The sequence below is a fragment of the Rhineura floridana genome, chromosome 3, assembly GCF_030035675.1.
Source record: "Rhineura floridana isolate rRhiFlo1 chromosome 3, rRhiFlo1.hap2, whole genome shotgun sequence".
Classification (NCBI taxonomy): Eukaryota; Metazoa; Chordata; class Lepidosauria; order Squamata; family Rhineuridae; genus Rhineura; species Rhineura floridana.
Genome location: NC_084482.1, coordinates 208,479,453 through 208,504,699, shown reverse-complemented (window position 1 = coordinate 208,504,699; position 25,247 = coordinate 208,479,453). Strand labels below are relative to the sequence as shown.

Here is a 25,247-nt window from a genome sequence, read left to right as displayed (position 1 = left end):
AACTCCAAACTTAATTGTGGAATAATGGCACTGGCTTCTGCAGAATAGTCTCCAGTGGACCTCAGGAGCATCTCAATTTGTACAAGATAAAACAGGGGGAGGTGAAATATATTTTAGCAAAATGCAAGGTGTGCTCTATGTTTTTAATTGACCGCGCCCACCTTACCTTAAATGAAGTGGTTTAAACATAGCAAGCTGAAAACATGCATCCTCTTTTTTCCAACAGCTAGAGTCATTGCTGAAGTAGCAACGTATTGGAATCAATCTGATTTTACATCAAACTGCAGTTTCAGATTCCACTGTAAATGCACCCAAAACAGAAATAGAACATAACCTCCAATTTGAAACAGAAAAAAATGCTGTCTTCATCATCATATGACACTGACCAAGAAAAAAGCTTTGAAATAAATAAAAATAAATTTGACACAGATTTCTAGGATGAGTAATGAGGGAAATAAACTTTTCTAATTTAGATTCTCTGTAGAAACATTAGTAACTCAGGAAAGAAGCAAAGTAAGAGAAACACCAACAAACATACAAAAATATAATTCTCTATCTTTGGAGATGGCAGCTGTTGCCAACACTCACCATATGTTCAGAGGCTCAGACCAATTTGTAGGGCAGACAATATCTCAGAGAGGAGGTCAGGTCTCCTGCTCCCCTGGTGCATTCACTATAGCTGCTCAATTTCCCTGCTTTTAGTTTGATAGAAATAGCTGTGGGCTATAGGTATGTTCTTAAACCGCAAGGTTTTTTGCCTATTAGTGAACATACTTGAATTCGTGTCAGTACCTGCCAATTGTGAAACAACAGGGACAGAAAGTAATCCTGAAGCAGGAACGACCCATCTTGCAAAAAAAAAATGAGAACAGCTAAGAAAATGAAATCTCCACAGAAGAATGGAGATCCAGCAGAACTCAGAAACAAGGAATTTCTCAAGCCTCAAAGAGGAAAAAGATTCAGTCCTGTTGTACAGCACACCACTCTGGCTGTCATGTGCCACAGCTTTCTCTGCGTCTTTCACAGAGAAAATATATGTGTGTGTGGGGGGGTCCTTCTAAGATCTTCCCTAATATTACGCAGGTTTTCAGTTAGACCACTAGATGTTTTCTTAAGATACAAAAAAAAATCCATTCCATTCCATAGTTGCTCTCCTCTTCTCTTGCTATTTTAATAGTTCCTCCACTATTGCTAACACTTTTATTTTTAAGCACTTGCCTTTACCTGGACCGATTTCCAGTTTAGATTTGTCTGAACCTTGCATCTGGGATACCAGACTGATCTCACCTAACATGTCCAAAACCACCAGGTCCTGTCCCCTAGAATTCCATTCTGGCCATGTTCTGATTTTAAACTAAAAGACCATATACTTAGGACTGCTTTGGTAAGCATTAGCCTCCTGGGTTCTGTTTAACCACCTTTTGCCCATTGGGGCACTTAAAGGACTTCACTTGCACAAGCATTTATACGGATGCTCTGCTTTGTGAATTCTTGGATGAGGAGTGAGCTGCATCTTCTTACTGAAGCTAATACTTGTGTGCTGCCTTCCCAAGTTGAGCTCAAAAGATTTCACAACAATAGCAAACATGTACACATGAAAACTAATTAAAAAGTACACAAAAAAGTAAAATAAATACAACAAATGAATCAAAACAATATTTAAAAAATCACAAGATACAAATGAATCACACTGGATATACACTAGCAACACAAGTAAGAACATAAGAAGAAACTCTTGGATCAGGCTAACCAGAACCCCTGGGGAGCCCGCAAGCAGGACCTGAGTGCAAGAGCACTCTCCCCTCCTGAGGTTTCCAGTAACTGGTATTCATATCAATATCGTATCAAGAAACAGAACAACCATTGATCAAGTTAACTAAAGTATATTCAGTCCCCTCCCATTTTTCACCGGGGACATAAGTTTTGTACACTCAGCACATTAACATGGTTTTCCCTCTTTTGTGAATTCTTGGATGATGACATTGCTGTTTTGTCCGAAGCTCTCTCAACAATTCAAGCATTACTTAACAATTTCTGTCTTGTATGAATTCCCTGATGGGAAGTGAGATATCTCTTGCAGCTAAAATTCTTTCCACACTCCAAACATTTATATGGTTTCTCCCCAATGTGAATTCTTTTGTGGGAAGAAAGGTGAGAACTGGTTCTGAAGCTCTTTCCGCATTCCAAGCATATATATGGTTTCTCCCCTGTATGAAGCCTTTGATGATTAGTGAGATGTATCTTCCGACAGAAGCTCTTTCCACACTCCAGGCATTTATATGGTTTCTCCCCTGTATGAAGTCTTTGATGATCAGTGAGAGAGATCTTTTGACTGAAGCTCTTTCCACACTCCAGGCATTTATATGGTTTCTCCCCTGTATGAATTCTTTGATGATTAGTGAGAGATGTCTTGTGATTAAACCTCTTTTCACACTCTAAGCATTTATATGGTTTCTCTCCAGTGTGAACGTTTTTATGGAAATGAAGTGCAGAATTGGAAGGAAAGCCCTTTCCGCATTCCATGCATTTATATGGGGTCTCCCCAGTATGGGATATTAGATGATTAGTGAGAGATGTCTTGTTACCAAAGCATTTTCCACATTCCAAGCATTTATATGGTTTCTCCCCAGTATGGGATATTAGATGATTAGTGAGAGATGTTTTCCGAATGAAGCTCTTTCCACATTCCAAGCATTTATATGGTTTCTCCCCAGTGTGAATTCTTTCATGGAATGTAAGATTTGTCTTATTAATGAAGCTCTTTCCACACTCCAAGCATTTATATGGTTTTGCCCCAGTATGGGATATTTGATGATTAGTGAGAGATGTCTTCCGAATGAAGCTCTTTCCACACTCCAAGCATGTATATGGTTTTGCCCCAGTATGGGATATTAGATGATTAGTGAGAGATGTCTTCCGAATGAAGCTCTTTCCACACTCCAAGCATTTATATGGTTTCTCTCCAGTGTGAATTCTTTCATGGAATGTAAGATTTCTCTTATCAAAGAAGCTCTTTCCACATTCTAAACATTGATACAGTTTTTCCCCAGTATGAATTCTAGCATGGATAGTAAGTTTGTAATGGGAAGGAAAGTTCTTTCCACATTCCAAGCATTCATAGAGTTTCTTTTTGGTATGGGGTTTGCCATTTTTGTTAAAATTGAGACTTTTCCAGTAACCAAAAGTATTACTTCCTTTGTTTCTTGCATGTGTTTTTTCTCGGACTGAAATCTCATGGCAGTCACTGCCCTGAGAAGGAGAGGATTCATCCCTTCTCTTCTCTTCGGCTTCAGTTTTCCTTCCCTGCTCTTCCTTCTTCTTAGATCTGTCTTTTTCAGATATCTCTTTCCCACCCAGTTCTCTCTTATTCTTGACTTCCCATTTGTCACCATCTGCAAGGAAGAGAGAAGCTGATAAGACCCTGAGGAAAAAATGAGACCACAAATGATTAAATAACTTCAACATTTGTGATAAAGGATGAACTGAAAGGATTTAGATGGGTTTAACATTCTCTGTGGTCTGGCACTGACCAACAACTGGAGTGCCAGACTGTTGGACTTAAACCATGGTGATCTGGGTTCAGCTCCCAGTCAGAGGTCAATCTCATTGGGTGATCTTGGGCCAATCACTCTCTTTCAGCCTACCCTACAAGGCTGTACAGTCAGTCCCACTCTTCAGGAGCTAAAGGATCATGGAAGGAGCCCTGCTACGCATGACAGCTTGGAGTGACATTGCCAGTCAGAGCAGCCAATCCTGGACTAGTTGGGCAACAACTATGGCAGGGCTGTAGAGTCAGGCTCCTGGGATCCTAATTGATTATGTTCTAGTTTTAACATGTTGTACTGATGTGTAACCATTTTGTTTTTACTCCAACGGAAACTGGGGATATGAATGTTTTAAATTAACACAAATGGATGTATCCTACATCTATGAAACAAGAGACCTTGAAGAGATGAAATTTAGGATGTTTGAAAAAATGCTGTGTGTGTGCGTGTGCATAAACAAACACACAGAGAGACAAACTGCAGGAGGTGTGATTCTGTATTGGCCAAATCCCTATCCTGTGAAGGGGCCTCTCTCCTCCCCCCCATGACAGGCTCCAAACCTTGAGCTAGCCTGGAAAAAGGGAATGTGGAGTGTTGAAAGAGAGGAAAAGTGCGGATGTAGGGAGGGCTCTTCCTACTGGCCAACTCCCTTCTCCTATCACAAGGGTGGCCAGAGGGGCCCTCTCCAGAGCTGCTCAGATTCTCATTCCCATCAGCAGGGACAACGATGTGCTGCCACCCTCCGCTCCAGGTCTAGGACAGAGGATAAAAGTGAAGCTTCTGGCTTCTCTTCCCAAAGCCCAAAATGTCAAATGTTACATCTCGTGAGCTATCTTAGAAACCGAAATGGAGCTTAGCTATGCTGTGTTAGCATATGGTGAAACGTTTTAGAGGTAAATTTCAGAGAGTTGCCTTTAAAAGGAAATGTGAAGGGAAATATCAAAACATAAACATATATTTACCGGGGGGGGGGGAGAAAAATGAAAAGCAGGTTATGCAAGAGCATCTTTAACCTCCTGTTCAGATGTTTCCACGTCAGCGAAAGCCTCTCATATTTGTGGAAATTTGAGAGGAGTAAAAGCCAGCCCCTTTGTTGAGATTGATGTTTTTTTGGCCCAATCGTAATATTCATCCCATCCCTTCTTTCATGTCAGTCGTCTTGACGGACAACCAGAAAATGACCAAGAAGATGCTAATTCCACCTCCCTAACTACTCTGAACCATACCTCTCAAATGATCTGCCCAGTTTCAACCAATTGGACCACTGTTTAGAAGAGGAGAAAAAAGAGGGGGGAGACCCCAAGACACTGAAAAAAGGGGATTCTTGAAATGAAAACCCAAGTAAGTTACTTATTTGGATATTCATTTCAAGAATCCCCTTTTTTCAGCATCTTGGGGTCTTCTCTTTTTTCTCCTGTTTTATCTTGGATGCTTACCACCCTCTTCAATTGTTTAGAAGGGCATAACTGGAAGATGAACGCTCAAGAGATAAAACAGTAGGTAACTGTCAATTCACGGTAACTGCAGAGGGGTAAGAATCCCAGATGAAGTAGGTGGTACTATATTAGAATATCTGGGGACATTACATAAAGAAATATTGAATTTCAAAACAGATATCCAACATGGAGCCTTACCAAGACAGGCCAGAGTCCCACAATTCTCCTCCATGACTTCCTTATGCAGAGCTCTCTGGTCAGGATCCAGCAGGGCCCACTCCTCTTCCGTGAAATACACAGCCACATCCTCAAAGACCACTGGACCCTAAATGAGCAACAAAACATTTCCACCCCCTAGATAACATAAAGATGATCTACGACCAACATGCAATAGTTAGTTAAGGTGAGATGGCTGGTCATTGCTCTTAGGACTGAAGCCTTCTTAAATGGCATTCACAGCTTTTGTTGTGGGCAACTTTAAGAGAAGCACAGAGAAGGAGAGAGATTCACTGAGGCCCGGGGAGGGGAGCAGGGGACAGAGGCACCCCAGCTGCCCCCAGCCTCTCCCCTATTGAGTCTTCCCCCTACCTGATCATGTGGAACAGCAGCAGCGTCCCCTCCACCAGAAAGAGAAGAAGGTTTAGTAGGTCTTGCCAACATCATTCCAGCACCTGTGAGAAACAAAATGTGCCCAGAAGCCTTTAGTATATGCTTGTCTCAGAGGATAAACAATGTTTGTCTAGTTGGGTCTGATCTGTTAAGTGAGTTTCCACTGTTTATTCACAGTTTATATTTTAGTGGTCTGATAAAACATCTTTCCTCATTTGAGATCTTGGCCACAAATCAAAGTGCTGGTTCCCATATACGAAATCATGATGTGATGTAAATTAGAGCATTTTTTCAGCTGTGGAGAAGGCTGGAGACAAAAGACTCAAAATCAAGAGAGACACCACATGGAGATAAACCCCCTTCACCCTTACCCAGCGGCCTCTGTCTGGTGTCCGATGAAGTCCTCTCTGCCTTGGAGAAATCAGTTCGTTTTCCTCCAAACAGACCCTTTTCCTGAAACAGCAATAAGAACATGAAAAGAGCCTGCTGGATCAGGCCAGTGGCCCACCTTATCCAGCATCCTGTTCGCACAGTGGCCAACCAGATGCCCATGCAAAAATAAGAACTGAAATAATATTATAGGGAGAATAGGATTGATAGAGGGAAAATCCTTAGAGGTATTTGGTATCAAGGGTAGCCAACATGGTACCCTCCAGATCAGACTCCAACGCACATCAGCCGCAGCCAATATGATGAATGGTCAGTGAGGATGGGAGTTTTACTATAACAACATATGGAGGACACCACATTGGCTTTCCCTGATCTAGATGAAACCCTCTCACCTGCCGCTCTTCCTGCTTCTTCTCCTCTGCCTGGCTCAGGAGGAATCCTTCGGCCAGGGCCACCGCCTGGGAACTGGTCTCCGCTCCACATTCCCTCACCCAGGTCGCCATCTCCGGTGGAAGGATCCTCAGGAACTGTTCCAGGATCACCAGGTCCAGGATCTGGTTCTTTGTGTGCTGCTCTGGCTTGAGCCACCAACGGCAAAGAAGATGGAGTCGACTGCAAGCCTCTCGAGGTCCCATGGCTTCCTCATAGCAGAAATGCCTGAACTGCTGGGACTGGACATCTGAGAGGAGGCTGTTGTCCCCCAAGATCTTCTGCATGTTTTCCCCAAGGAATTTCTCCGTGCAGGTCCCAGACTTGATGGCATCAGGGCCTTTTCCTGCTTCAGGGATAGCTGAGTCGTGCTCATTCATCTTTGAGCTGTGGGAGGAGAGGAGGCGCATTTCATTGGTGCACAGACACCCTCTCCCCCTTCCCTTCCTCTCTAGGAATCTAGTTTCATTCATTCAGGAGCAGCAGTGCAGTGGCATATTTTTATCCTGTCCTTTCTCCCAAAGGAGCTCAGGGTAGCAATACAATAAAATTGTATTTAATTCAATAAAAATAAGCTTTCACTCTGCAATTGATGAGTTATTTGGACACCAGGAATCCACTATTCAGTAAATGTGAGTAGATGTTAAAAAATCCCGTGGTATACATGTCTACTCAGAGCAACAAGTCTCTTGTGAGTGGGGTTATAGCCTAGGATTTTTTGTGAGGAAGGGGCAGAGGAGGGTTCATGGTGAGAGGGCCCCTTGTGCACACCAACCTGGGAGTAAACACACTTGAACACAATCTGGATTTATGCATTCATCTCAACACACAACAATCATGCCAGATTGGTTGAAGCCTGGAGGTGTACTAAGCGGGGGTAGGGGGTGGAGGCAAAAACATGCCCCTTCCTTGATAAAGGTGCATCATTTTCAATAAAAGAAGCAAAATTTGATGCTATGACACAAACACTAAGTCCCCCTTTGCAGCCATTTTACACCTCCTTCTAGATCTTCACAACAAGCCTGCGAGGTAGGCTGGGCTCAAGGGCACCAAAGCAGCTTCATGGCTGAGTGGGGATTTATTATGAAGTATTAATAAATAACCATAACAAAAGAATCAGTGCTTGATCTATTTAAATCTTGAATTTATCCCAGCATGAGCATCTAAACAGAATTACTATAAAACTTCAATCACTTTCAACTCCCTCCATCTGAAATACAATGCCTGATTGTGCACTGAATGTAGCATTGTCAGTCTAAGATCAGCAGGTGACAGACCTATAGTGACACAACTCCCTCTCTCCAGCAGAAACAGCCAGACTCACAACTAGGTATATGCAACCACACACACACACACACTTCCCCCTCTCCCAACATATTTTTCTCTCTTTCCCTCCCTAACTCCTGGCCACTTTTTGGTTTTAAAATGAGAATGTGTCTGTTAGCCAATCCTAGAAGGTTTCTAGCTAATGCTTTAGAGCGGAGCACTCTCTTCTCTCTCCCCCCTCTCTCTCACACACACAAATCTGTTGCATGGGATTTCTGATGACCTTCCTACAGTTGTTATTGAGACTTTTGAGTAAGCATGCATAGGAATGGGCTGTAAGGCTGCAATCCAAGGCACATTTACTTAGGTGTAAGTCCCCACTGAACAAAAGCCCTCTCTCTCTCTACACACACACACTATACACATACACAACCCCCCTTTCAGAAACCTCCATGGTAGACTGTGGGAATGCTGTGGACATAATATAATTTGACTTCAGCAAAGCTAGCTGAATGCCACCTGGATGGAACAACTTTCAGGTGGATCCACAGTTCGCTCCAGAATCGTACTCAAGAGTGCTTATCAATGGTTCCTTCTCAGACTGGGGGGAGGTAAGGACTGGGGTAGGGCAGGGCTCAGTCCTGCGCCCAGTGCGCTTCAACATTGTTATTAATGACTTAGATAAGGAGGTGCAGGAATGCTTATCAAGTTTGCCAATGATGCAAAACTGGGGGGGGGGGATAGCTAATACCTTGGAAGACAGATACAAAATTCAAAGGCATCTTGATAGGCTGTGAAAACAACAGAATTAAATTTAACAGGGACAAGTGCAAAGTTCTACACTTAGGAAAAAGAGATGAAATGCACAGTTATAAGATGGGGGATCTTTGGCTCAGCAATACGACATGGGAGAAGGATCTTGGGATTGCTGCTTATCACAAGATGAATATAAGGCCAACAATGTGATGTGGTTGCAAAAAAGGAAAATGCTATTTTAGGCTGCATTAACAGAAGTATAGTTTCCAAATTGCATGAAGTATTGGTTCCCCTCTATTCGGCACTGGTTAGGCCTCATCTTGAGTATTGCATCCAGTTTGGGACACCACAGTTTAAGAAGGATGTAGCAAGGCAAAGCAAAGACTGCAAGCAAAGCCCTATGAGGAGAGACTGAAGGAACTGGGCATGTTTAGCCTTGGGAAGAGAAGACTGAGGGAAGATACAACAGCACTTGAAGTACTTGAAAAGTTGTCACACAGAAGAGGGCCAGTATCTCTTCTTCATCGTCCCGGAGTTCAGGACACGGAATAATGGTCTGAAGTTACAGGAAGCCAGATTTCAACTAAACTTCAGGAAAATTGTCCTAACTGTTAAAGCTGTACAACAATGGAACCAGTTCCCTAGGGAGGTAGTGGGCTCTCCAATACTGGAGACATTCAAGAGGCAGCTGGACAGTCACCTTTCAGGGATGCTTTAATTTGGAATCCTGCACTGAGCAGGGGGTTGGACTCAATGGCCTTATAGGCCCCTTCCAACTCTCTGATTCTATGATTCCTCCCTGGGGCATGCAGGGACCCATATACTGCTCCAAACTTCCCTTCACAACTTTTTTTAAAAGCAAGTCCCAATCACTCCCTAACCCTTGCTGCTGACTGGCAGCCTGAGCTTGCAGTGATCATAAGAAAGGCAGAACCTGGGCTTGGCTGTCCACTCTCCTCTGCAAACTTCTATCTCGCAGGTCCTGGAGACTCTCTCTCCCCCACTTCCCCCCCAAACAACAAGTGGTGAGAGCCAACCAGTGTGCAAGGGGGATCCATGCTGACCGATTCTTGCCTGTCATGACTGCTCACCTTGCTAGATTCAAGGCCAATCTCTCCCTAGGCAACCAGGGGTAGCTTTTCAACTTGCACATTCGTCACCTGGGAATTGCACAACTTGATTGGCTGTAGAGACAGATTGGCTGTAGAGACAGAGGGACTCTAGGAGGGCCAGTAAAACCTGGAAGGAGCAGCTTGAGTGTTTTGTTTATAAAAAAAAAAATTTTGTGACTGATCCCCTCCATCCAGCTGCCATCGTGTGCACATCTCACTAACCAGGATTCGTTTTCAAGGGGAGTGGGGGAAAAGAAGCTCTGCTCCAGGATGGTGGGCGTTGTGATGGGGATCCTGAAAGGGTCAGCCCAAGAGGCCACCTCCTTATGGGGTGAGGGTCTCTCCCTTGCACTGTCGGCCACTCCAGCCTTTTCAATCTGGGCATCTTCCTCCATCCCCCTTTGCAGGGGTCTCCCAGCCCCCTCCTCGCTCCCCTGCCTTGCAGCTCCTCCTCTGCACTCTCCCCAGCAGCCCTGTGACTCCCCTTCGCCCAAAGCACAAGGGGGAGGGGGGCTTACCAGATTGCAGAAGGGGCCACCGAGGCTGCAGCCCTTGGGAGAGAGACAGGAGCTGCTTTCCTCCCAGAAACGATCCAGGCAGAAAGTGGATCCAGGCAGAAAGTGACATGCAGGAAAGGAAAGGCTCATTTCCCTTGAAGGGCACAGATGGTCCCCTCCACCTTCCCTTTCTCTCTAGGAATCTCGGCCCATTCATATTAACCCTTGGAGGGCCAGGCAGCCGGGTCATCTCTCAAAGCAGCAGCCAAGGAGGAAGGACGCCTTGCACAGAGATCATAGGACGACGCTGAGGTTGGTTCCCAGTTCCTTATTTGCTTGAAAGTCCAAAACACTAAAAAAGAAGAAAGGTTGAGAGCTACAACAGCGTCAAGCCTAAGTTAACATGTCTCGGAACCCCAAAATATATGTTGGGATACCCCTGATGGTATATCACTGTGATCTGGGACTCTCCCTGTGAAGAATAACAACAAATTTATTCAGTCAAAATCATCAGGCTTCTAAAATGGTCATAAATGCATAATGCTATCATAAAATCATAAACAATAAGTGAGGGAGGGTACCCACCCCAAACTCTGCTCTGGGCCAGGACAAATCATACACCCCAGGAAAGGGGAGGGTGTCCTCTACGAGATGCCACTGCTTCCCACCTGGCCCAGGGCACCTGCTGGGTGCAGGGCACGGATGAGGGCATCTTTGCACAATCAAATTAGACAAAAACACACAGGAAAAATTAGGAACTGGGGACGGGCACCCCAAAATCTGCTCCAGGCTAGGACAAATCATACACCCTAGGAAAGGGTGTCCTCTACAAGATGCCACTGCTTCCTGACTGGCCCAGAGTACCTGCTGTGTGCAGGGCATGGATGAGGGCATCTATGCACAGCCAAGAAGGACAAAAAGAGACAGAAAATAAATAAGTAACTGGGGATGCCCACCTTACAATCTGCTCTGGGCAAGGACAAATCATACACTCGAGGAAAGGGGTGTCTTTTACAAATACAAAGTTTTGTGTTGGCCTGTTCCTTACTTTTGTTATAGCTCAATTATTATTTTTAAAAGACACTGATGTTGGTGACAGAATGACTTGTCGCAGGGTCAACAAACAATGATTTCTCGAAGAAGATGTAATTTCCTAGATGACACTCTAAACAAGTATGCATGGCTGGCATCTCACAGAACACATTCTCCCAGATGCATGGAAGTATATGTGGTGCCCCAAATCATCTTTTAGGATGGGCACTCGTTTCTTATTTTCTTTCCTCTAAGCGTGGTGTAGTGGTTAGAGTGTTGGACCCTAACCTGGGAGACCAGGGTTCAAATCCCCACCCAGCCATGAAGTGCACTGGGTGACCTTGGACCAGACACTGCCTCTCAGCCTCAGAGGAAGGCAATGGTAAACCACCTCTGAATACCGCTTACCATGAAAACTCTATTCATAGGGTCGCCATAAGTCGGATCGACTTGAAGGCAGTCCATTTCCATTTTTCACATATTTGCTATTTTTCTAATACATCTATGCTCTTGTCTATACCATACATACAAAAGAAGCTCTGACCTGGGTGGGAACCCTCTCCTGCATGCATGGATGTATGACTTGTAGTGCCCAAAGCATGTTTTGGGGTGGGAACCCACAGTCCCTTATATATGTTCTACATTGCTTGTTGTGCATAGATGCACATATCTGTTTTCTGTGTCCACAAGAATATCCATTCCAGGAAGGATGCAGAGGCATCTCATTGAGGACTCTCTCCCCTTTGCTTCATGGCCCACAGCAGATTTTGGAGTGGTCACCCCAAATCACATATTTTTCTCTCCTTACTCTTATTTTAGTTCTGCACAGATTACCTTATGAGTGCCCTGTGCCCAGCAGAAACTATAGGCCAGGTGGGAAGTACCGGCATCTTGTAGAGGTCAGCCTTCCCCTCCCTGGGATGTATGATTTGTCCTGGCACCAGGGGCGTAGTTGTCCAGGGGTTCAGGGAGTCCTAGACCCCTTACTTTTTTGGGAGCAGGGTTCCTATGTCTCCAGCATCATATGAGCTGATCGGCACGAAAGGTGAGTGTGTTAGCCACTAAGAAGTCTTCTAATATGCTTCCTTGTCCTTTCCTCCTGATTGGAGCCAAACAGAGTGAAAGGAGGTGAGTCACCCACTGAGAAGACTCTTTTCAGTAGCTAATACCCTCCCCTTTCATACTGATAATCTTCTAGGGACATCAGTTGTTGTGGGAGAAGGAATGAACAAGGACCTCATTCTCAACCCTGGACAAAATGAGGGAGGGGGGTCTGGCTGTGGCTGAGACTATCATGAAGGGACCCTGCACTTCTGAATTTGCCACTACACTACTGCCTGGCACAGCGTAGATTTTTTGGGGGGCACCTTCAGTTTCTTATTGTGTTCTGCATATTTTTGTCGCTTTGGGTTGTGCATAGATGCCTTTATACCTGCCCCGCACCCAGCAAAAGCTCTGTGCCAGATGGGACACACTGGCATCTCATAGAGGACATCCTCCCCTTCCATGGGGTTTATGAGTTGTCCTGGCACAGAACAGATTGTGGGGTGGGCACACCCAGTTACTTATTTTTTATGATTTTATGCCATCATTATGCATTCATGAGCATTTCAGAAGCCTGATAATTTTGATGCAATAAATTTGTTGTTATTCTTGACGGGGAGAGTCTGCAGATCACAGAGATATATAATACAGGTATCCCAACATATATTTTGGGGTTCAGAGACATGTTAACTTTGGCTTGGAGTTGCTGTAGCTGTGCACTTCTTTTTTTAGTGTTTTTAACTTTCAAGCAAATAAGGAACTGGGAACTAACGAGGAACCAACTTCAGCGTTGTTATGTTATCTGAGACTGATGGGAGTTGTAGTCCAACAACGTCTGGAGGGCACTATGTGGAAGACCCAACTCCCTTCCCACCTACCCATCTGTTTCAAACAGATCCAGAAAAGTATGTCTCTTAAATTCTATGTCTGACAGTGTGTTCCGTTCAGAGGTAGAAATTAATCTGCAATCCTATATACTTATCCATTTAACTCAATGAGGCTTAATTTGGAGTAGACATATATAAGACTGGACTCCACCAGAATACATTTCAGCATTTCAGGGGCTATACGTTATTATTGCTGTACCAACTACAACTACCAATTGCTGCTTATGTACATATATTGACTCACCCTAAGTTACCTCACAGGGTTATTGCAAAGAGAAACAGGGGGAGGGAATGGCAATGGTCATGGCATTCACAAATCAAAAATAAATCTGGGAAGGGGGGCACACACAAGTAATAAGATGTCTGACAGATAGAATGTTAACAGGTGAAGCTTTCTCCATAATTGTATTTCCATACAAAAAAGGCTTACTCCATTTAATTTCTACCTGCTCCACAGCTGTCCATAAGAGCCTGATCTCCTGCAATGCCACCCCTAAACCATGCAAAGAACAAGTTAAAAAAAAAAAACCCACAGAATTTGGGCATTTTTTTAAAAAAAATGAACATCTGTAAGAGTATGAAATACGACATTCTCAAGCAAAAAGAAGTTATGAGACAGTAGACATAAAAACCCACACACAAAGCCTTGACAAAGAGCGACAAAAATACTGAGCATGAGCATGTTCACATTTTAAATTTTTACTCATCATTGGTTTTGTTTATTTATTGCCTTGGGCCAGTCCCTAACTCTCACCCTAACTTACCTCATAGGGCTGTTGTGGAGATGCAGAAAGCAGAATTAAAATGGGGAAAAAAGGAAACTAAGACTGCAATCCAATACATGTCTACTCAGAAGTAAGCTGTATTGGGTTCAATAGGACTTACTCCCAGGTGTGTACTCAATACACACTTGCCTGGGAGTAAGTCCCATTAAACCCAATTGGACTTACTTCTGTGTAGACAAGTACTGGATTGCAGGTTAGTCCTTGTATTACATGCATCAAATTTTACTTGCCTTAACCAGATTGATGCATCTTTGTACTATAAAGGGTCATATTCCCCCCCCCCTGCAAACTGGTACAGCTTCAACCTTCACAGTCCCTATGTTGCCTAATTAGTGCAATCCTATACCCAATTTGATTTACCTGGGAGTAAGCTCCATTAAACATAAAGACTTACTCCTGAGGAGACTTGTAGATATTGTACTGTAAGTCAGCTATACAATCATTTTTAACAAGTACCTGGACAAGTGCCCAATTGAAACTCTTTGCATTTGCCATGGGGGAGGATTTGCACAAAAGAGCTTCCAGATAATATCTTCCTCACAAGACGAAGATGCAACCCACTTGTTAGGAAGAAAGGGCAGGAAAGAAAACTGGGAGCAGCAGCTTTTTAGGACCCTTGCTGCTGCAACTTCTGCCTGTCCCTCGGTCATCCTGAAGCCCTGCTTTTGGCTCTGGTCAAGTCTCTCTGCTGGTAAGGGAGGCAGAATCGCTGGAGCTTTGCGCGACACACACACACACACACACACACACACACACACACACACACACACACACACACACACACACACACACACACACACACACACACACACACACACACACACACACACACACACACACACACACACACACACACACACACACACACACACACACACACACACACACACACACACACACACACACACACACACACACACACACACACACACACACACACACACACACACACACACACACACACACACACACACACACACACACACACACACACACACACTGTCGTCTCTCACCTCTGCAGCCAGTTCTTCATGTCCATTTTTCTGCTGCCTCCTTGCCCTCCGGCTCTTTTCTCCCTCCACTCCTGTCAATTTTTAAACAATTGTTTTCTCCACCCCGTCTTGCTCTCCACCTCTTCCCTCTTTGCCTCCTAAGCACCCACAGAGCATGAGGGAAGACCAACGCTGCACAAAAGCCCAGTGTGAGGCACATGATTTTTATCCACAAATCAGAGGAACAGAAGATTTCCCCTGCCCCCCAAGTAACACCCAAAAGTAACACTGGAAACGTTAAAGTTACAGCTTAAAAGTAATGAAGTTACTACTAGTTCTATTACCAGCAAAATGTAACAAAGTTACCCAGTCGTTACTCAGAAAAGTAATAAATTACAAGTAGCTCGTTATTTGTAACTAGTTACCTCCAAGCTCTGCCTTGAACTAGTCTTTGCTCCAAGTGGGGAGGGTGGTGGTCTGGAAATTGGTGGGATGGCTATCACCCCACTGTCATGGTCAGACCACTTCTTTGTGAGGTTTGGTCTTGAAGCAGCAATTCTCCCCTGCTGGGGAGGAGGATCAGCTAGGACGGCCCGACCCCGGACACCGACGGAATCTGATTCCTGGAAGCTGTGGGGGATTTTCCAGTGGATAGGCAGTGATCCTGTTGAGGCTCTAATCTCACTATGGAAAGGTGAGACTCGTAGGACATTGACACGATCTCTCCCGAGGGTCCTCTCTGGTGCCGTGGAGCCCGCTTTGCTCCTTGGTATACTGAGGAGCTGTGGTCGATTAAATGGTCTGGACGAGGACTGGAGCATATGGGGCATAGTTCTCGCTCTGGAGCCAACTGAGCACGTGTTTGGGCTTGCAATTGGGCCTTCCACATGGCGGTGGGGGCAGCAAAGAGATGCAACATCAAATCCAATGTTGTGGGATCAGTTCCAGTTAATGTGGCCCAATGATGCAGACAAGATGCTTGCAATGATGCTTCTGACCACCTGCTCAATAGATCCTTGTACATCCTGGCTTATTGAATTTAGCTGGAGTGGGGTGACTGAATGGGTCACAGGTGTAGCAAACACTTCTTTGCATGACTGTGTGATGGTCACTGCCCTTAAAGAGGAGGCGGTGTGTCCACTTCTTAAAAAGCCCACACTGGACCCAACGGAGTGTAACAGCTATAGACCAGTCGCCAGCACCCCATTCTTGATAATGGTGGTGGAGATGGTGGTTGTAGAGCAATTGCAGGTATTCCTGGATGAGACTGATTATCTAGATCCATCACAATCTGGATTCAGACCTGTTTTTGGAACAGAATCAGCCTTGGTCACCCTGATGGTTGACCTTTACCGTGAGAGAGACAGGGGGAATGCAACGCTGTTACTTGCGCTCAATCTCTCAGCGGCATTTTATCATTGACCATGGTATCCTCCTGGACCGACTCAGTGGATGGGCATTGGAGGCACTGTATTACAGTGGCCCCTTTCTTACCTTCAGGGTCACGTTCAGATAGTAACACCGGGTGAGCGGTCCTTTGCCCCCAAGCATCTTGTGCTACAAGGTTCACTAGGGTACTATTCTCTCCCCAGTGCTATTCAACCTCTACATGAAGCCGTTGGGAGCAAGGAGTTTTTGAGCATGGAGTCAGCAGTATGCTGATGACATGCAGCTCTATATCTCCATAACATCTGAATCAGGAGAGGCTGTGAATGTTCTGTATCAGTGTCTGAATGCTGTAGTGGATGAGTGGCTGGGGCCATTTACTGAACAAAGAGTCATGACTGCTAAAGTGGAATAAGAGTGCATCAGACATATGCTGTGGATGTGTCCCATGTTTGGAGGATGTCAGTAGCTAGTACACACTACTTCAATTTTATTTTTTGCTTAGCTCCCAGGTTTTTCCTTGTTCCAATGCCTTTGTTCACCTTCTCTTTGAAAGAAGGGTTTATCTTGCCTTGAACTTGTCCTTTTTTGAATTTTGAAGCTTTTTCTCACAATTTCCCTCTAAACCAGTTCTGTAGGGATAGACTGTGTTTCATCATCACTCTTATTTTATTCCCAGGTGAGGCTCAGAGTTCAGAGTTTTATTCTTATCTTACACACACGCACACAGAGAGTTATGTATCAGATTTTCAAAGAACTACAAAAAGAGGAAAAAGATTCAAAATTATCAGCTGTACAATACTGTTGTATAGCACATCACACTAGCTGCCATGTGCCACAAATTTCTCTGCAGCTAGAGGTTATTTCACAAAGTAAATGTACGGGGGTTGTTCCTGTTAAGATCTTCCCTAATATTTCACAGGTTTACAGTTACACCACTTGATCTGTTTAAGATCCAAAAACCAAAAAACCCCCAAAACCTTTCCATTTGACAGTTGCTCGACTACTGCATAAACTATTTTATCTTTAAATGCTTGCGTTTACCTGGACTGATTTCCTGTTCAGATTGGTCTGAACCTTGTACGAGACTAACCCCTGCTAACATGATTCCAAAACCACCAGGGCCTGTCCTCGGGAATTCCATTCTGGATTGGGGGCCTGTTCCGCTTTTAAACAAAAAGACCATGTACTTAGGAATGCTTTGGTAAGCATTAGCCTCATGGGTTCTGTTTGACCACCAGTATTAGCCCATTGGGGCACTTAAAGAACTTAACTTACACAAACATTTATACGGATCCTCTGCTCTGTGAATTCTTGGATGAGCAGTGAGCTGCATCTTCTTACTGATGCTAATATTTGTGTGCTGTTTTCTAAGTTGAGCTCAAAAGATCTCACAATAGCAAACCTGTACACATGAAAACTAATTAAAAAGCACACAGTAAAAGCATAATAAATGCAACAAATGAATCAAAACAATATTTAAAAAATTACAAGATACAAATACACTGGATATACACTAGCAACACAAGCAAGAACATAAGAAGAGCTCCCGAGTGCAAGAGCACTCTCCCCTCCTGAGGCTTCCAGTAACTGGTATTCATATCAGTATCGTGTCAAGAAACAGAACAACCACTGATGAAGTCAACAAAAACATGTTCCGTCCCCTCCCATCTTTCACCTGGGAGATACGTTTTCTACACTCAAGCACATTAATATGGGCTTCCCTCTTTGAGAATTCTTGGATGACATTTCTGTTTTGTCTGAAGCTCTCTCAACAATTCAAGCATTATTTAAAAATTTGTCTCTTGTGTGAATTCCCTGATGGGAAGTGAGATGTTTCTTGCAGCTCAAACTCTTTCCACATTCCAAACATTTATATGGTTTCTCCACGGTGTGAATTCTTTTGTGGGAACAAAGGTGAGAACTGGCTCTGAACCCCATTCCACATTCTAAGCATTTATATGGCTTCTCCCCGGTATGAAGTCTTTGATGCAAAGTGAGATATGTCTTCTGGATGAAACTCTTTCCACATTCCGAGCATGTATATGGTTTCTCCCCTGTATGAATTCTTTGATGATTAGTGAGACGTATCTTCTGACTGAAGCTCCTTCCGCACTCCAAGCATTTATATGGTTTCTCCCCTGTATGAAGTATTTGATGCAAAGTGAGAGATGTCTTGTGACTGAAGCTCTTTCCACACTCCAGGCAGTTATAGGGTTTCTCTCCTTTATGAATTCTTTGATGATTAGTGAGAAATATTTTCTGACTGAAGCTCTTTCCACACTCCAAGCATGTATATGGTTTCTTCCCTGTATGGGTTATTTGATGATTAGTGAGAGACGTCTTTTGACTGAAGCTCTTTCCACATTCCGAACATTTATACGGTTTCTCCCCTGTATGAAGTCTTTCATGATTAGTGAGACGTATCTTGCGACTGAAACCTTTTCCACACCCCAGGCATTTATATGGTTTCTCTCCTGTATGAATTCTTTGATGATTAGTGAGGGATGTCTTGTGACTAAAGCTCTTTTCACACTCCAAGCATTTATATGGTTTTTCCCCTGTATGAATTCTTTGATGATTAATGAGACATATCTTCTGACTGAAGCTCTTTCCACATTCCAAACATTTATATGGTTTCTCCCCAGTATGAGTTATTTGATGATTAGTGAGAGATGTCTTTTGATTGAAGCTCTTCCCACATTCCAAGCATTTATATGGTTTCTCCCCAGTGTGAATTTTTTTATGGAAAGTAAGTTTAGAATTGGAAGGAAAGCCCTTTCCGCATTCCATGCATTTATATGGGGTCTCCCCAGTATGAATTATTTGATGATTAGTGAGAGATGTCTTGCGAATGAAGCTTTTTCCACACTCCAAGCATTTATATGGTTTCTCCCCAGTGTGACTTCTTTGATGGAATGTAAGGTTTCTCTTATCACTGAAGCTCTTTCCACACTCCAAGCATTTATATGGTTTCTCCCCGGTGTGAATTCTTTGATGGAATGTAAGGTTTCTCTTATCACTGAAGCTCTTTCCACACTCCAAGCATTTATATGGTTTCTCCCCAGTGTGAATTCTTTTGTGGGAAGAAAGCTCAAAACTGACTCTAAAGCTCTTTCCACATTCTAAACATTTATACGGTTTCTCCCCAGTATGAATTCTAGCATGGATAGTAAGTTTATAACTGGAAGGAAAGTTCTTTCCACATTCCAAGCATTCATACAGTTTCTGGACTTTGGGTTTTTTGCTGTGGGCTTTGCAATCTATTTGATAATTGAGACTTTTCCAATAACCAAAAATATTACTTCCTTTGTTTCTTGCATCTGTTTTTTCTCGGACTGAAATCTCATGGCAGTCACTGCCCTGAGAAGGAGAGGATTCACTCCTCCTCTTCTCTTCTGCTTCAGTTTTCCTTCCCTGCTCTTCTTTCTTCTTAGATCTGTCTTTTTCAGATATCTCTTTCCCGCCCAGTTCTCTCTTATTCTTGACTTCCCATTCGTCACCATCTGCAAGGAAGAGAGAAGCTGATAAGACACTGAGGAAAAAAATGTCACCACAAATTATTAAACAACTTCAACACTTGTGATGAAGGATGAACTGAAAGGACTTAGAAGCATTTAACATTCTGTGGTTTGACACTGACCAACAACTGGAGTGCCAGACTGTTGGATTTGGACCATGGTGATCTGGGTTCAGCTCCCAGTCAGAGGTCGATCTCATTGGGTGATCTCGGGCCAATCACTCTCTTTCAGCCTACCCTACAAGACTGTACAGTCAGTCCCACACTTCAGCAGCTAAAGGACCACGGAAGGAGCCCTGCTAAGCATAGCAGCTTGGAGAGACCTTGCCAGTCAGAGCAGCCAATCCTGGACTAGTTGGGCAATGACTATGGCAGGGCTGCTGAGTCAGGCTCCTGGGATCCTAATATGGCTGTCACCTGTATTTGTATTTATTGCAATGCTTAATGTTTTCATATGCTGATTAATATATTGTTGCTTTGATTATGTTCTAGTTTTAACATGTTGTACTGATGTCTAACCATTTTGTTTTTACTCCTTATCAAGTCTTGTTCACTGGAAACTGGGGATATAAATGTTTTAAATTAATACAAATAGATATATCCTACATCTCTGAAACAAGAGACCTTGAAGAGATGAAACTGAGACAAACTGCAGGAGGTATGATTCTGTATTGGCCAAATCCCTATCCTGTGAAGGCATCTCCCCACCCCCGCCCATGACAGGCTGCCAAACCTTGAGCTAGCCTGGAAGAAGGGAACGTGGAGTGTTGAAAGAGAGGGAAAGTGCAGATGTAGGGAGGCCTCTTCTTACTGGCCAACTCCCTTCTCCTATCACAAGGGTGGCCAGAGGGGCCCCCTCCAGAGCTGCTCAGATTCTCATTTCCATCAGCATGGACAATGGTCACAGATGCTGGGACAATCGCTGGAGGGCACCATGATATATCCAGGTCCTCTAATGGTCCTTTCCCCTAAAAAAGGAATGATGTGATACCACCCTCCGCTCCAGGTCTAAGAAAGAGGATGAATTAAGGGGGAAGTTTGGGCTTCTCTTCCCAAAGCTCAAAACGTGAAATGTTACATCTTGTGAGCTATCTTAGAAACCAAACTGGAGCTTAGCTATGTTGTGTTAGCATGTGGAGTAATGTTTTAGCGAGAAAGTTCAGAGAATAGTCTTTAAAAAGAAATGGAAATTTTGTTATGTGCCTTCAAGCTGATTACGACGTATGGCAACCCTATGAATCAGCGACCTCCAAGAGCATCTGTCATGAACCACCCTGTTCAGACCTTGTAAGTTCAGGTCTGTGGCTTCCTTTATGGAATCAATCCATCTCATTTGGCCTTCCTCTTTTTCTACATCCTTCTGTTTTTGTGTTATTGTGTTTTAGCAAAGCATAAAAGAAATATTTTGGGGGGGGGGCGGGAGGAGAAAAATAAAAAGGAAGTTCTGAAAGGGCATTTTTGAACTCCAGGGCAGATGTTTCCAGGACAGGATGTTTCCCATATTTGTGGAAATTTGAGAGCAGTAAAAGCCAGCCCCTTTGTTGAGATTGATGGTTTTCTGACCCAATCATAATATCCATCCCATCTTTCACGTCAGTCATCTTGACAGACAACCAGAAAATGACCAAGAGGCTAGTTACACCATCCTAACTTCTCCAAAAATACCTCTCAAATGATCTGCCCAGTTTAAACCAGTTGGGCCACTGTTTAGAAGGGCATAATTGGACGATGAGTGCTCAGAGATAAAACAGTAGATAACTGTCCATTCAAGGTAACTGCAGAGGGGTAAGAATCCCAGATGACGTAGGTGGTACTACATCAGAATATCTGGGGACATTACATAAAGAAATATTGAATTTCAAAACAGATATTGCGCTCCAATATGGAGCCTTACCAAGACAGGCCAGAGTCCCACAATTCTCCTCCATGACTTCCTTGTGCAGAGCTCTCTGGTCAGGATCCAGCAGGGCCCACTCCTCTTCCGTGAAATACACAGCCACATCCTCAAAGACCACTGGACCCTAAATGAGTAACAAAACATTTCCACCCCCTAGATAACATAAAGATGATCTACGACCAACATGCAATAGTTAGTTAAGGTGGGATGGCTGGTCATTGCTCTTAGGACTTAAATGGCATTCACAGCTTTTGTTGTGGGCAACTTTAAGAGAAGCACAGAGAAGGAGAGAGATTCACTGAGGCCCAGGGAGGGGAGCAGGGGACAGAGGAACCCCAGCTGCCCCCAGCCTCTTCCCTATTGAATCTTCCCCCTACCTGATCACATGGAACAGCAGCAGCTTCCCATACACCACAAAGAGAAGGTTTAGTAGGTCTTGGTGACATCGTTCCAGCACCTGTGAGAAACAAAATGTGCCCAGAAGCCTTTAGTATATGCTTGTCTCAGAGGATAAACAATGTTTGTCTAACTACACTTGGGTCTTATCTGTTGAGTGGGCTTCCCCTGTTTATTCACAGTTTATATTTCAGTGGTCTGATAAAACATCTTTCCCCATTTGAGATCTTGGCCACAAATCAAAGTGCTGGTTCCAAGTACAAAATCGTGATGGGATGCAAATAAGAGCATATTTTCAGCTGTGGAGAAGGCTGGAGACAAGAGGAAAAGACTCAAAATCAAGAGAGACACCACATGGAGATAAACCCCATTCACCCTTACCCAGCGGCCTCTGTCTGGTGTCCAATGAAGTCCTCTCTGCCTCGGAAAAATAATTTCTTTTTCCTCCAAACAGACCCTTTTCCTGAAATAGCAATAAGAACATGAAAAGAGCCTGCTGGATCAGGCCAGTGGCCCACCTTATCCAGCATCCTGTTCACACAGTGGCCAACCAGATGCCCATGCAAAAATAAGAACTGAAGTCACCTAACAAGGAGAAGGAATAGAAAAGGATTGATAGAGGGAAAATCCTTAGAGGTATTTGATATCAAGGGTAGCCAACATGGTACCCTCCAGATCAGACTCCAACTCACATCAGCCGCAGCCAATATGATGAATGGTCAGTGAGGATGGGAGTTTTACTGAAACAACATATGGAGAGCACCACATTGGCTTTCCCTGATCTACATGAAACCCTCTCACCTGCCACTCTTCCTGCTTCTTCTCCTCTGCCTGGCTCAGGAGGAATCCTTCAGCCAGGGCCACCGCCTGGGAACTGGTCTCTGCTCCACATTCCCTCACCCAGCTCTCCATCTCTGGCGGAAGGATCCTCAGGAACTGTTCCAGGATCACCAGGTCCAGGATCTGGTTCTTTGTGTGCCGCTCTGGCTTGAGCCACCGATGGCAAAGAAGATGGAGTCGACTGCAAGCCTCTCGGGGCCCCATGCCTTCCTTGTAGCAGAAATACCTGAACTGCTGGGACTGGACATCTAAGAAGAGGTTGCTGTTCCCCAAGATCTTCTGCATGTTTTCCCCAAGGAATTTCTCTGTGCAGGTCCCAGACTTGATGGCATCAGGGCCTTTTCCTGCTTCAGGGATAGCTGGGTCGTGCTCATTCATTTCTGAGCTGTGGGAGGAGAGGAGGCGCATTTCACTGAAGTGCACAGACACCCTCTCCCCCTTCCCTTCCTCTCTAGGAATCTAGTTTCACTCATTCATGAGCAGGAGTGCAGTGGCATATTTATATCCTGCCCTTTCTCCCAAAGGAGCCCAGGGTAGTAATACAATAAAATTGTATTTAATTCAATAAAAATAAGCTTTCACTCTGCAATTGATGAGTTGTTTGGACACCAGGAATCCACTATTCAGTAAATGTGAGTGGATGTTAAAAAATCCCATGGTATGCATGTCTACTCAGAGCAGCAAGACTCTTGATGTTTAATGGGACATTTCCAAGTGAGTGGGTACCAGGTTATAGCCTAGGATTTTTTGTGAGGAATGGGCAGAGGAGGGTTCATGGTGAGAGGGCCCCTTGTACACACCAACCTGGGAGTAAACACACCTGAACACAATCTGGATTTATGCATGCATCTCAACACACAACAATCATGCCAGATTGGTTGAAGCCTGGAGGTGTACTAGGGGGGGTAGGGGGTGAAGGGAAAAACATGTCCCTTCCTTGATAAAGGTGCATCATTTTTGTTAAAGGAAGCAAAATTTGATGCTATGACACAAGCACTAAGTCCCCCTTTGCAGCCATTTTACACCTCCTTCTATATCTTCACAACAACCCTGTGAGGTAGGCTGGGCTGAAGGGCACCAAAGGAGCTTCATGGCTGAGTATATTTATTATAAAGTATTAATAAATAACCATAACAAATGAATCAGTGCTTGACTTTTAACTATTTAAATCTTGCGTTTATCCTAGCATGAGCATCTATACAGAATTACTAGAAATCTTCAATCACTTTCAGCCCCTCCATATGAAATACAATGCCTGTTTGTGCACTGAATGTAGCATTGTCAGTCTAAGATCAGCAGATGAAAGACATACAGTAACACAACTCTACCTCCCTAGCAGAAACAGCCAGACTCACACACCCAGTAATGTGGAACTACACACACACACACACACACACAAACACAAACTTTCCCCTTTCCCAACATATTTTCTCTCTCTTTCCCTCCCTAACTCCTGTGTTTGGGCTGGAATAAAACCACACATTCCCCACCCCCTTTTTAATGAAAGTGTATGTTAGCAAAACACATTCTCTCTCCCTGCTCCATAAGTGTAAGTACCAATCCGAGGTTTCTAGCTACTGCTTTAGAGTGGAGCGCGCACGCACGCTCGCACTTTTCAATCTGGGCATCTCCTCCATCCCCCCGCAGGGGTCTCCCAGCCCCCTCCTCGCCCCCCTGCCTTGCAGCTCCTCCTCTGCACCCTCCCCTGCAGCCCTGGGACTCCCCTTTGCCCAATGCACAAGGGGGAGGGGGGCTCACCACACCCTGGAAGGGGCCACCGAGGCTGCAGCCCTTGGGAGAGAGAGGGGGAGAGAGAGTGACTGGAACCGCTTTGTCCCCAGAGAAGATCCAGGCAGGAAGTGGCGTGCAGAGAAGGGGCGGTGCATGTCCCTTGAAGGGCACAGATGGACCTCTCCACTTTCCCTTCCTCTCTAGGAATCTGATTGCGCTCGTTTTAACCCTTAGAAGGCCAGGTCATCTCTCAAACCAGCAGCCAAGGAGGAAAGATTCGTTGCACACAGAACATGGGACACTAATGGATGCTCTACCAGTGTGCCCAACAGTCTGGTGGTCCTACTGTTGAACGCCAGGTGGGTCCATAATAAAACCATGATTTGATCATGGAATAATGGGACGGCCTGGCATGTATCACTGGCAGGGGTGTAGTCGTCCAGTGTCTGGGGTGTGTGTGTTAGACCCCTTTGTTGAGAGCACGGTCCCAGGCAGGTCCCTTGTCTCCAGCGTCCTACGAGCCAATCAGCCACAGAAGAATCTTCTAGCATGCGTCCTTGCCCTTGCCAGCTGATTGGAGCCAATCAGAGTGTAAAGACTCTTCTCAGTAGTTAACACACTCCCCTTTCATGCTGACTGGCTCCTATAGAGATGTTGTGTGGAAGAAAGCACTGGGGAGTGTGGGACAAGGCGTGAC

At 44.5% G+C, this 25,247-nt stretch overlaps 1 protein-coding gene across 1 annotated transcript; it reads right to left on the bottom strand.

The window, feature by feature from the left end:
- Nucleotides 1-1,694: 1,694 nt before the first annotated feature.
- Nucleotides 1,695-24,728, bottom strand: LOC133378912 (zinc finger protein 729-like). Its single transcript, XM_061613526.1, has 13 exons — nucleotides 24,578-24,728; nucleotides 22,781-23,204; nucleotides 22,361-22,442; nucleotides 21,961-22,040; nucleotides 21,581-21,707; nucleotides 17,952-19,672; nucleotides 16,893-16,923; nucleotides 10,062-10,185; nucleotides 6,373-6,796; nucleotides 5,962-6,043; nucleotides 5,570-5,652; nucleotides 5,180-5,306; nucleotides 1,695-3,392 (listed from the first exon to the last, which is right to left on the bottom strand). The coding sequence occupies exons 1-13, from the start codon at nucleotides 24,703-24,705 to the stop codon at nucleotides 2,014-2,016; spliced, it is 4,812 nt and encodes a 1,603-aa protein (XP_061469510.1). The 5' UTR covers nucleotides 24,706-24,728; the 3' UTR covers nucleotides 1,695-2,013.
- Between the last annotated feature and the right edge of the window lie 519 nt (nucleotides 24,729-25,247).

What these genes read in the sequence shown, in the direction of transcription:
- LOC133378912 (XM_061613526.1), bottom strand. Translation starts at nt 24,705, where the DNA reads ATGCACCGCCCCTTCTCTGCACGCCACTTCCTGCCTGGATCTTCTCTG. An exon ending in GAGACAAATTTTTAAATAAT is followed by an intron (nt 16,924 to 17,951) that starts GCTTGAATTGTT and finishes CTCTTTTTGTAG; the next exon opens with TTCTTTGAAAATCTGATACA. An exon ending in TCTGATACATAACTCTCTGT is followed by an intron (nt 10,186 to 16,892) that starts GTGCGTGTGTGT and finishes AAGGGAAATGAG; the next exon opens with CCTTTCCTTTCCTGCATGTC.